Source organism: Semicossyphus pulcher, unplaced genomic scaffold (assembly GCF_022749685.1).
Source record: "Semicossyphus pulcher isolate SPU_LCO1_2020_fin unplaced genomic scaffold, fSemPul1.0.p SCAF_15, whole genome shotgun sequence".
Lineage (NCBI taxonomy): Eukaryota > Metazoa > Chordata > Actinopteri > Labriformes > Labridae > Semicossyphus > Semicossyphus pulcher.
Window position 1 is genome coordinate 6,474,225 of NW_027211659.1, and position 13,355 is coordinate 6,487,579.

Sequence of the window (13,355 nt, forward strand, 5' to 3'; positions counted from 1 at the left end):
ACTGGAGATGCTCCAGGTATGATGCATAAACCCTCCACCTCCTCCAGATGATCAGTATATCGTTATTGACAGCGTTGGACTTGTTGGATGTATTGTCTCACTCTTTGTGTGAGATTGCAGTTAATGTCAGCCTTATAGAGAGTGAGGCTTTGCTGCGCTGTTTAAATTGACTGGGCATAAATTGGGTGATAAAGAACACAAGTGTCCAGACGAGGAGGCAGAAGGCGTGATGAAAAGAGAAAAGGGTGTTTGTCCTTCTTATTTCTGATGTTGTTTTTCATGTTACTCCTGCAGAAACGCACCAGAGTGCTCTGTTTGCCCAAATACTGATTTATCCTCCACTTGAAATAATGACTTCTTGTCAACAACACCATTTGCATACATAATTTCTAACATTCACTGAATTGCAGTCAAGATATTAAGAGCTAAGGACATTCTGTATTTTGCAGAATGGACTGTGCCATGTTTTGTAAATCTGAGCTGCAACAACAAATCAATTACTGTAGAATCTGGAATAAAGCTTTTTATTCAAAACAATGTGTTTACAAGATATTTCAACACTATTTCAATTTATTTTTATTTGAAACATTTAAAACACACAAACAGAGGCTGTAACCTAACATCTGTTTTCGCCATGTCGAGTGTGCAGTGCTGCTAGCTACCGGTGTTGTAGTGGAGCTCAGCCTACGCTAACATTGATTGGCCAAATCCCAACCTCCACACTCACAGACTTTGAGGCGCGTTCCCGCTAAGTGCGTGAGTGCTTATGCTGCGTTCCAGACAACTGGGAACTCAAGAAATTTCCGACTTATGACGGTAGATGAATCTGCTCCGAGTTCACAAGTAGGAACTCCGTCCTTGAATGACGTTCCATAGAAATGTTTCTAGTCGGTGGTTGGTAAAATGCTATATTCCAGTCTTTACAGTTTTTTACAGCTTTACAGAAATTTCTACTGGGAAGTTCTCAAGTTTCCAGTTGTCTTGAACGCAGCAGTAGTGCAATCCCAGTAGTGCGTGAGGGCTCTGTTGCGGACTATCAACGCCAGATTGCAGACTTTCCTTTGGTAGTTACCCAGAGTTCATTGCCAACTTGGTGCCGTATACAAATGTGATTGATCCAGCCTCCCACTTAAAGTAAACAAATGTTTGTATATTGAAGTAGTATTCAATAAAGCAAGCATGGACGATGACGGGAACCGCCAATACTTGTATCTGTAAATGACAACATTTAGTTAATCACTTTTGAGGTTATTTATTGTTTTTAGAGATGTTTGTGTTTTTCAGTTAAAGTTGTAATCTCGAAGATCTCAGTTTCTTTGTCTTTGGCGGCACCTGTGGTGTTAAACTGTAATTTCGGGAGCACACTTCCCAGATATCCAGACAGTGTTGCATGTGTGACGTCCACGGTTGGCTCCGGTTGTAACTCTTGATTTTCCTCGCTGACGGTCTCTTTCCTTTTTAGACTGTTTGCCTTCATCTGAGCGTCGAGTTTGTTTCTTTTTCTTTGGATCTTCACTTATTTTTGAAGTTGTATCTGTAGTCATCCATCTTTTCTGTGTTTGTTCAGCCATAGTAGATTACTGTTTACTCGCAGACACTACACTTGCAGAGACCGGAAAAGCAGCTGCTTAGCTCCGCCTACCCTCTCTGGCAGACCAACCACTGCTGGCTGATGGAAAAAACTGGATGCCGTTTTTTTTCCACAAATGTTGCCACAGACATCCAGTCTGTAATACTGCAAATGCAAAGGCTTTTATCACTGGGCTCAATCACCACTGCGTTACCTCATTCAGCAATAGATTTTGGCGGAAGAAGCAATTTGAAGAAGTCTTGTTGTGGTCTGGGAAATTGTGATAAGCATTTTCACAACATTGTGACATTAACAGACTAAACAGTTATTCGATTGGTTAAAATAATAAGCCGATTAATCAATAATAAAAAGTGTTATTGCAGCCCTATGGTAAATTTAGCTTGCCTTTCTTTCAGACAGAATGATGCCAGTGATCCTTGGCTAAATGCCAAAGCCACAACTTTATGTGTGGGTTCTGTTGCAAAATGTGTGTGTGTGTGTGTGTGTGTGTGTGTATGCGCGCAGTGGGCACCTGGTGTTTCAAAGACCCAGCCAGAGGCAACACAAATAAATAGCATCCATCAAAGAAGTGTGAAAGGTTTTCCGAGACACACAGGCTCACAAGAAACATCAAACAGCAGGGGACGGCCATCTTGTCCCACAATTGACGCTGTTAAAATTGATTTTGACATCTTGAGGCCGTAAATGGTGCCTTCAGATGCACTGGGCAATCCGGCCGTTTTGCCTCGGGAAGAACATGGAGAGCGTTATCTGGTGAAGTGCACCAAACGAGGGGAATGTGAGGCAAAGATTTGAAGGTTGTTCTGTGGCAGAGCCTGATGGTCTGACTGTATCTCCATATGACAGAGGTTACAAACACACGCGGCGCTCCAGCTTGCTCTCCAGCTTTTCTTTGCAGAGTGATTCCCCAGAAGCTGACAGAGAATATGGGCAGCGTCAGGACCTTGAGAACCGCCAACCGTTTCATAGGCACAAGCATGTACTTTCTGTTCTCTGTCAGTCTGCCTCAATTGCTCTCTCCCCCTCTCTCACACACACACACACACGCACACACACATGCATACACACACACACACACAAGTCCTTTCAGCCAAAACACCCATGGGGGGAGAGCGTCTGGTTGCTGGAAATGTCAAACTGCTTTGTCACGTCCAATCTCAGTCAAGGAGCCTAACCAGTCAGTGTGTAGAGTGGGCATGTGTGTAAATTCTGCACACCCAATCCCAAGACGATTATATGAGCGTAAAAGTACGGCTCATACAGTAAGAAACTTAGACAAGACAGACTAAGAGCAGAAAGTGCAGGAGTAAAAAAAAGAAAAAATGTCATGAGGGCAAAAAAAAAAGTACCACATAAAAACTAGGAAAGGGCTTTCTTGGATGTAAGAAGGAAAAGGTGCAACAGATTTGGCTCGGACATGGAGTTTCACTGCTGTATAAATGACAGTCTATTATTTAGTATGTATTATCTTAAAGAACACTTAAGAAGAGAACAGTGTTATAAAGTGAAAATCCAACTGACAACCCTAATCCCCTTTGCCTGCGAAACTTGCAGGACGCCTGCTCTAAGGCCAGTGTTTGGTTTGTCCATTCTGGGCTACTGTAGAAACATTGACGTGCAACATGTCTATGCTGAAGAGGACCTCCTCCCACTGTAGATGTAACAGGCTCTGTACTTTCAGCTAATTTTACAAACTAATTTTACTTATACAAACATACGTATGAAGATTCGTAGGTCAAGATATTGTTTAACTTCTTATTTTCCAGTAGTAGTGGTGGTGGTGGTGGTGGTGACGTCACTTTGGGGTGTGGTTATATGTCTCACCCAGCGAGGGTAAACACAGCCCTTCCAGTCTCATATTATAGAACATTTTAAGGCTAATGTTAAAGATTTCCCCTTCAGAGTTTTATAGATTTAAGGAGAGGAGAAGAGGAACCCTTATTCCAACCAAAACTTAGTGAAAATCTACAATAAGGGCCTGTGTCCACTAACAGCATTTTTGGCGCTGGCAGCAAAAACAATACAATTCAGCGTTTTCAGCACTCAGCGCATAAACGCTCTGTTTGGAACACCGCCGCCAATCAAAATCAAGAAGGGGCAGGACTTCCAATATCAACTTTGAGAACTACAATGGTGGAGAAGAAACTAATCCTTCATTTTTTCGAGGGTACAATCTGCAGCTGCTTCAAACGCAAGGATACGACTCCTTTCTTTCCTCCTTTTATTTTTAAAATTTCCTTGAATTAAAGCAAATATTAAGCACACAGAGCGATTTAAAACAGACTTCACGGTCACTACCAAGGGAAGCGGAAAAGCCTACTTTGTAACTTTGTAACCTAGCAACAGTAAGCGCCGGTGAAAAGCACTTTGAATTCGTCTGGGCGATGCCAGCGTGGACACAGGCCCTAAAGCTTATCTTAACCCAAAAAACATCCTAAAGGCACCTAATGTGGTCAGGTTGTGGATTCCAACAAGGGTTTTTCACACACTTTGATGACTCAATAATTCAACCCAACCTCCCTCTAGTTTACTATCATCATCCTTAAACATGCTCTGTCCTTGCTCCTGTCAGACAACAGACATTATTTCCATGGCCATAAGAGGTCGTCGTCAGGTGAAAGCAAACATTTAACGTGTTGAGTAAATTAGATCCTTTTTAATTGTATTTCCTACTTTTTTCACGTCTTATAATATTAGAATCAGAAAATCTCAACTACTAACTATCGCTAGTGTTCAGAGCACCAAACTCAGTTGCAGATCAGGCTTTGGAGACTTTAAAGACTTGGTGCTGTGAGTGTGTTTGTGTGTAGGAGGCTGGATGGCAGTGGTCCCGCTTTCCTGCGGAGAACTTGATCTTTTCAGCAATGCTGCAAACACTCTTCATCTGTCTCAAAGTCTTCCTCTCAATTTTCACTTTTGCAATCCTTCCTATTGCCACTCTCACATGCAAGTCTTATTTTAGGGTGAGCGGTTACAACCCACTCACAAGCTGCTCGCTCCGCCACATACATACATTCAGATCAAGGCTGTGATCACATCTGTCATATTGTCTCAGGACGACTACACTGTTAGAATCTCTGCTGAAAAGAGGATTGCATGATTTGTGCAGCTATTCTTTTTAGGGCATTGTTACACAGTCTTTGAAGAAATGATTGTTTCTATTGTTGGATGCCGTTGTAGTCGTTCCATACCACTGCTTTTCCCACAGGAAATATCATACAGTACATTATTGCCCCTTTCCCCTCTTGTTTCCGGCTGTCTGAATGCACACTGATTCTGCTGTCTGGGCGGATGTTTTTCCAGCAGCCAATGAAAGGCTCCTGATTGCTTTGAAATTTTCGCTGCTGGTCCTCTCTGCCAGTGTTTTACCTATTTATATAGAGTACTGTCTTTGGTTGGCACCTTCGAAAAGAAAGAACCCACGCCTGTGCTGCCAGATGTATATTCTTACACACGTATATTTTCTCTTTCTTTGAAGGTTTGACTGTCAATCATCTGTCTTTCAGCTGCTGTTGTTTGAAAATTTTGTGTTTAAATGGCTTCTGTGAGTGTTGAGCTATATTAACATATATTTGGGAGAACAAATTTACAATAAAGGAACCGAAGATCTGAGTTGCTTTGTAATTATACCTGCCTGCCTAAGATAAAACCTTAAATCACACTCGAATGAGCTGCGCTTTATCATCATGACATTCCTCGCTCGTATCCAAGCCACAATTTCTAAAGTTCAATGTGAAACAAATGAAAATGGCCGTTGATTTTCCTGTTCGCATTCTTCTTTCCTCTTTGCCCGCTTTGTGCAATTTACGCTGATTGCAACACGTCTCTTGTCTCCACAGCAACTGATGCGGTCGTCTGTGTTCCACATGTTCATCCTGAGCATGGTCGCTGTGGACGTCATCGTTGCTGCTAGCAACTATTATAAAGGCGAGAACCACCGCAGGCACTATGACGAGTTTTACCTGGCAGAGGTGAGATGTTTACTTGTTTTGTTTTATTTCCTACTGTTTCGTACAATACCAAATGTCCATTACAAAACCCTCAATTTTAGCATTTAAACAAGACCTTTCACAAAGGCTTTTGTGTGTATTGTTATACAAAGAAACAGTATGAGATCATGTTTTCAATTTGCTCTTTTGTTAACAGCCTGCTTCATAATCTGAATGCCTTATGGTTTTTCCCATTATTATGTATTATGTAATTTTGGTATATCTCATCAGCTGTATAATCCATACATCCTTATATTTGTAATTGCTCAATAATGGCCATGGAACATCTAGTTTTTATGAAATAATTAATCAATATTAGAATATAAATGTCTTTTAATTTTACAGACTTGTTTTAAAGTATGCAAACATGCACACAAAACTACACTGTACGTGTCACACAGGTTGGTTTGCTGTCATCAGTATTCAGGTGGTAAAGCTCTCACTAAGACACGAGGAGGGCGCCGACCTCCCCCGTCCCCTTCATACGTCTCTCCCTCTCTTACACACAGCTGAATGGAGGAGATAAGGAAAGGGGAAAAACACACACATATTATCCTCTCTCAATCCCTCCATCCACATCATACAGACATCGATCTGCGGATTTGTTCCAACCTGTGTGAAGGAAATGGAGTCCCTGGGTTTTAGAGCTGGAGAACGAAAGCTTTTCTCCTTCTTGGAATAGTTCCCCTGCTAGGGACAGTGGTGGTGGAGACACTCATTTACCTCAAGGTGTTCTGCAAAGGTTTAGTATTGCACTCGCATAAAGTTGTAGCAAGATACAGATTAAAATCAATGAAACAGGAAAGTTATCCCGATGTTTAGTCCCTGCTACTGGCCAAGCTTAATATCCTATTTTTCCCATAATGCAACTTAATAGTCTATTATGTTAAAACGTTGGTGACTGGTAAACCACCAATATTTCCTTTAACAAGGTTTCTGTTGAACAATTTGTGAACTCCATTTACTGACTATATAGTACTCTTTGCAATCTTGGATCCCATCGGCTACAGTCAGAGACGACATAGCCTCTGGGGACACTGGTGAACGTGCCGGGCGGTAAGCCATAAACGACTTCCCGTCAAGACTTGCTTTTCCGCGTGCTGCATTGTTACAGAACAAGAAACTGTTTTCTTGTCATTTACTTTGATTAACGGGTCTTACCTTTGCCGAAATTTCAACATCATGATGCAGATTTGTAAGATGTAAAAATGCAAGCTTTGTCAGGTCTGTCCTCAAGAGGAGATGAACACTTTTAAAATGCTCGTTTGTTGAACGGAGGTCGGAACGATCTGATGCATTCGTGGAAGTCGGGAAATCTGAACGCTGAAGGGCTTTCGTGACACAGCGTCAATAGAATTCATCTCAAGTTGAATTTTAGATCTAGAACAGATTGTTAGCTGTTAGCATGCAGATGTCTGTTTATAGAGATGAATAAGAAGCTAAATCGCCATCAGATCACGCTGATGGAAGTCATTACGGCGGATTACGTTCCGCCTGCTTTGCTCTCCTCACAGACTGTTTTTCCTGCATACACCGCAGCCTGCTGATACGTGATTGTGTAATATTACTCGGACTACAAGCGTAGTTCAAACAGAAACCAGAGCACTTGCCTTCCTGGAAATCCATGGCCCTGCCTACAGATCTCTAAATAGAGATTATACTCTTTATTACTAGAAAATGTACTCTCACACGTCAAAGTGTAAGTGAAAAAAGGAATGTTTGTAATGTTAGATTTTTTAGTGCAGTAATATTAGCATGAATAGTGGCACTTTTTATAGTGTTAGTGTATATATATTATAATCCATCCATTATCTATACCGGTATAGTCATTGGGCGAGAGGCAGGGTACACCTTGGACTGGGTGCCAGTCAATCACAGGCTAACACATATAGACAGACAATCATTCACGCTCACATTCACACTTACGGGCAATTTGGATTCCCTTATTAACCTAACAAGCATGTCTTTGAAAACACGCATGCACGGGGAGAACATGCAAAAGGCCCCCTATCCCGAACTGGGATTCGAACCAGGAACCTCCTAGGTGTGAGGCAACGGTGCTAGCCACTGCACCACAGTGCGGCCCCCCCTGTATATTATAGTGTTAATTCTTTATTTTTAATCATTCATTAACATGTTAACTACATTTGAGTGTTGTAACAGCTGACAGCTGAGCTACTATATACTGCTGGGAAGTCTAATGTGTTATGAGCCTTCAGTTTATAAATGTAATGTGTTTTATATGATAAATCATAATCTGCAAACTAGAAAGAAAATGTAGCGGTTAAATAAATGTAGTAATGTGAGAAGTGCTTTCTTTTCCAGCTGAACGTCATCACAGTAAAAGATTAAAAAAGCAATAACTGGAAATTTTCAAGTAAAGTTTAACGAGACCTTCAGAAGTTGTGTTTTTCACCTGCATTGCAGCAATATGTGTGGTGGCAGGAAGTAAATGCCAGCACTTATTACTATCTCCTTTCCCTTACAGGTGGCCTTTACTGTCTTGTTCGACCTGGAAGCTCTTCTGAAAATCTGGTGTCTGGGCTTCACCGGCTACATTAGCTCCTCCCTGCACAAGTTTGAATCTCTGTTGGTGGTGGGCACCACGCTGCACATCTACCCCGACCTCTACCACTCTCAGTTCACCTACTTTCAGGTATGGATACACACATGCAAACATACTAAAGCAACATAGCTTTTATGTCCTAAGTGTAGGAAATTGCAGTGAGGCAGAGAGCTGGGAAAGTCCTTATTATTCCAGTTTTTTATATTCCTGCCCAGCTCTCAGGGCAGGAATATAAATCACCCGTGAATATTATGACCCGTGTGGCAATGGTGCATTGTACTGTAGCATTATCATCCTTGAACAGAGCCTGTTAGCATCGCGCCCAAAAGTTAACCCTGTGACCTTGCTGTAGGTCGCGTAATGTAGCCGATAAAAAGCTCCATGGATGATCTGATGGGAAAAGGCTTCGTGATCGCTCTTTAATGAGCCTTGACCACACAAGCTGCCCCGATGCTGTCTGGCTCTCTGAACAGCTGCCATCCATGCATGTGCAAAGTTTACACTCAGACGCTTGCAAACATATATATTGTAGCTGTTTTACAGTGCAAACAGCATTTCATTTGCTGTTTTATTCTGTTCTTTTGCATGTTTTAACATATTCTTGGTATTGCTGCAGAAATATTTTCAAACTTAATGGGTTGTTTTTCTGTTAAATGTGTTTTCCCTCCTTCAAGGCAGTCGTTTTAGTACAAGATGTAAATTACCTTGCAATAACTTGAGACTTACTTTGGCAAGGTAATCCATTCCAGTTAAACAGGCATGAGTTTTCTTGTTTTTGCATGGTAATGTAGTCGTAGCAAGTTGCATTTTGGACTTATGTTCTATACATCAAACTTCAGGGTTGTGTTTTGCTTGATATGGCACATCTACCATCTTAAACTCGTACCTCTTAACCGTTGTTAACAACACATGCTGTACTGCAGATCTTGCAGAAGTCAGATTGTGTTTTCACAACAAAAGCCAGTGATTGCTCAGCCCAACAACAATATTGTAATCAATCATAATAATTATTCATTAAATCACAACTAATAAATAATTTAAAGAGAGGGTATTTTGCTGTTTCACATTTTAAGACATGACTATAATGTTACAATGTTGGATGTCCAGAGTAAACGTGGGTGAAGTTTCAAATCTGTAGGTAAAAGTATGTTGGAATAATCCCCAGGCTTCTCAGCTCAGTCTGCAGGCTGCTGTGAACGCCAGGTTTCACACTGTTTTTTCTACACGCTGCACTTTGTGCCGTCACAAAGTGCAGCCTCGGCAGGCTTCGGAGAGCTGGCCAATCAGAAGAAAGCAGGCTTGTAGGGGCGAGGTTCCTTAAAGGGACAGAGCTGACTGAGTTGTTTCAGGCAGAGGCTGTATGAGGGCCTGCACAGAGAACTTGTGTGAGAACAAGACTGGGTCAAAACCTAGTATGTGGCTGACCGCATCAGGTCAATGTGCGCTTTTGTGGGCAATATGTTACGAGGACTGTCCTTATGAGGCCGATGACAACGTGTTTTAAAGCAAGTGCGTGCTGCAGATGTAGGTGAGGACAGCGGACGAGCAGCGGAGGAGCAGCCCCGCCTACTCCCCGAACAAAGTATCCAGAGCCATACAGACAGAGAGTTGCGTCAGTGGAGGTCCAATATGCTTCATGAGCCGCCATTGCGATGTCGCAACTCTCTCTTTCTAAAGAGTGAAAAAAGTGAAAGTACCATCACCCACTTAGTCAGTCAGTCAGTCAGTCAGTCAGTTGCTCAGTCAGTCCGTCAGTCACATACAGACCCGTGTGTAGGGCTGACCCCGGTGTTCAGCCAAAAATGAATCGTTTTTTTAACTGTAAATTATGCTAAGCTACTCCACAGGTATCACAAAGTGAAATATGAAGCTTGAAATTAGCATAATACCCCACATTTAATGTTTGAAAAAATAGGAATTAATCATACTTACATCACACCATGAGCAAACATGGATGTTGTTAAGAGGGTAGTTGAATTTGACAGCACCCTGCATTTAAAAATGGTGTCTATTTTGTAGGCTACCTTCATTTTTATTATGATGTATGTAATAGTATTTTATACTGTTTGCAAGGGATGCATCCATATGAAGTGTCAATGACAAAAAGGAAACTACTTTTGACTCTTGAAAATAAATCTTTAGATTTTTTAACAACAAGCTCAAAGCAAAGCTGAGCAACTTTCACCGATAACATAAGTTTGTAATATTATATATAGATTTTCAGACGTGCTAATTTCCTCTTTACACATGTTATTTTTCTGCTTTTGGCTAATGATCTAAGCTGGGAGTAGTGTGCCTTACTGATGACACACTCAGTGAAAAGCATTTGTCATTTACTCTCCCTGATGATGATGGGTTTCTGTTTAAACATGTGACATTAAGTCACAGGTGATTAACCTTAAGGCCTTGGCCTGGAGTCAGAAGCATGTGCTGGCTGCAGGAGACGAAACCAGGCTACACAATCAATGATTATGTTAGATTCTCCTATTCAAATTGCCTGCAGCAGAGGGGTGTTTCACTGCTTAAGGTTAACTTACTAATTGTCTTTCAGTCTGGAACAAATGTCACTTGCTTTAGAGCCCTACTTGCAGTTGTGACACACACACACACACACGCACACACACACACACACACACACACACACACACACACACACACACACACACACACACACACACACGCACACACACACACACACACACTCAGTACACTTGGCAGAATGATTTTTAATCAGCCAATGGAACCCACCTCAACACTCCCTCTCTGCGTTCAGAATAGCAATGACTTCAGCGGCAGCGCATTTAACAGTTCAGTCAATTCAGGGCATTGTGTCATTTTTGGACAAATCTGGTCGTGGTGCTCTGATCCGATTCTGGTTATTGTTATTTCGCCAGTAATGGTTGAAAACGCTGGCTGGGGTATCTGTGATACATAATGCAATTCAATTTTATGTTAAGCATTGCTTTGTCTTGCAAGAAGCTGCAGCCAGGAGCACACACAGGCTGCACAGCTGGAAAGCCATTCTCAAGATTAATTATGCTCCTCTCATGTCTGCAATTTAGGGGGTGAGATATGCTTTCCATTGGAAACATTCACAGTATATCTTTGATTCAAGCTTGTGTAATATATGTCAGGGATACGGTACAGCGAGCGGGGTGTTATGGTGGAAAGAAACCCCAACAAGGAGATGCAGGACCCCAACCCAACCAAGGAAATCAATTATTTGATTTTTTACTCCTTACTGCAATTTCAGATTCCAAAGCTGTGTGTTCTCAGACAAAAGGAAAGATAACAAAAGTACTAGTTTTGCTGTAATAGCCTCATATCCTCGGTGAACTCACCCTATTATAGTTTGCTCAGAGTCTCAGAGCTGCATCTGCTGTGAAATGGATAGTGGTCATCATGGTCTGTCAGGAGTAGAAGGTAGTGTCTTCTCATCCCATCTGTCATCATGCTGTGAGTGTTATTGCTGTATTTGTTTACTGTGGGTTCCCTTCCAGACCAGCATCCCCTGTTTGTCTCCTTTATTTCATTGCATACCCGGGGAATGAGAGCGGATTCTTTGGCCAGAGGCATCACAGAGAGGAGCCCGATCAATAGCCACTCTCTGGATCCCCGATCAAAGGCTGACCAAGATGCATTACCTTTTGGGGCTTGTTGTCACCTTAAGCAATTTAGGGCCTAAGCCTGGTGACAGAGCACAATATCACTGCACCTTTACCACTGGGTCAGGATCGATGCTCTATTTTTTTAAGATCAATATGTAATCAATGAGCTCCTGTGTTTGCTCTTTTAATTAATGTTAGTATATCTTTAAAAATACAATGGTTGCTTTTCTTCCCCTCAGGTGCTCCGTGTGGTGCGTCTCATTAAGATTTCCCCGGCTCTGGAGGACTTTGTATACAAGATATTTGGTCCCGGTAAGAAACTGGGCAGCCTGGTGGTGTTCACAGCCAGCCTCCTCATCGTCATGTCGGCCATCAGCCTGCAGATGTTCTGCTTCGTTGAGGAGCTGGACCGCTTCACCACATTCCCCAGGGTAAGGAACACATCTTGTCACCACGAGCCAATCTGAATACATTTAAAAGTTAAAAAAAATGCAAGTGGTCTATTTCGAAGGCTTCTGTTAGTGCAATCACATTGTCAGCTTATTTCTTAACTACATGTTTGTATCTATAGTTAGACATAGTTATCATAGGTAAACTCTCGATCACGATTTACATAAAACTTCTTCCACGCATGATAAACTTGATGCTTTAGTAAGCTGATGTTTTTATGAGAAGTTGTTAGTTCGAACCACAAGAAGACAAGCTCTTATATTAATTTAATCATTCCAATTAGTATAACTTTTTAAGTTGAGCTACATTATAGAGATAAACATGAACCTTAAAGTGCCAGTTTCGAGATTTTCAACCAGCTAATGCCATTATGATAAAATAAAAAAATGCATTTGGAGGACACTATCCACTTCTCCAATGGGACCTGGAAAACCTCCGCTAGACTATGTAAAACACGTCATCTGGCAGAGGCCAGGGAGCTTGTTAAACTAAACTTCCTCAATCTAGGACGCCCGCCTCTGATGTCATGTCTCGTTCAAAATCGTCAGGTTTGAAATGTAGACTGCAGACCTGAAGATTTTTTAGACGATCCACCGGTATATTCTCGCCATATTTCGGATTCTGTACCGCTCTGAGCCATTGCCTGCAGCGAAACGGTAGTATTCACTCCAGTGTCTCTCGCTGGGCCGTTCCTTTCAGAGGCAGGGGCGCAATGCACGCTGGGTGTTGTAGGAATGTAGAATGGGTGAAACCATGAGTTATTTGTACAACTTTCTCCACAGCTAAGGCGCCAATTTAGGATATTATTGTTTCTACCGATTACAGAACACCAGCTTTGACTGACTAAAAATATACAGAAGCTAGCTACAAGAAAAGCTAGCCATCTGTTAACAACAATGCGAACAGCAAAAGCTGTTATGATTCTTAATGTGTCGTAAAAACCAGTAAGTAAGTAATATCATCTCTAGTGGTTGTGAAACATTATTCCGCTGCATCAAACAGCTACTTTATTCAATTAATACAGCTAACACAGTACACAATCCTATTCAGAGATTCTTCACCTGAGCTTATCTGATCACTTTCAGAAAGCATGTGCTTCACATGTGACTCTTAACTGTAGTTATAGCCAGATATGACCATCTATTCAGTTG

At 41.7% G+C, this 13,355-nt stretch overlaps 1 protein-coding gene across 3 annotated transcripts in view; it reads left to right on the top strand.

Annotated features, from left to right (window-relative positions):
- The window catches only part of nalcn (sodium leak channel, non-selective), an 88,213-nt gene that overhangs the window by 32,654 nt on the left and 42,204 nt on the right, over positions 1-13,355 (top strand). For all 3 annotated transcript variants that reach the window (XM_069663115.1, XM_069663113.1, XM_069663114.1), the window contains exons 12-14: positions 5,431-5,562; positions 8,069-8,236; positions 11,994-12,185. In XM_069663115.1, coding sequence (XP_069519216.1) covers positions 5,431-5,562; positions 8,069-8,236; positions 11,994-12,185 — 492 coding nt within the window. The remainder of the gene's footprint in view (positions 1-5,430; positions 5,563-8,068; positions 8,237-11,993; positions 12,186-13,355) is intronic.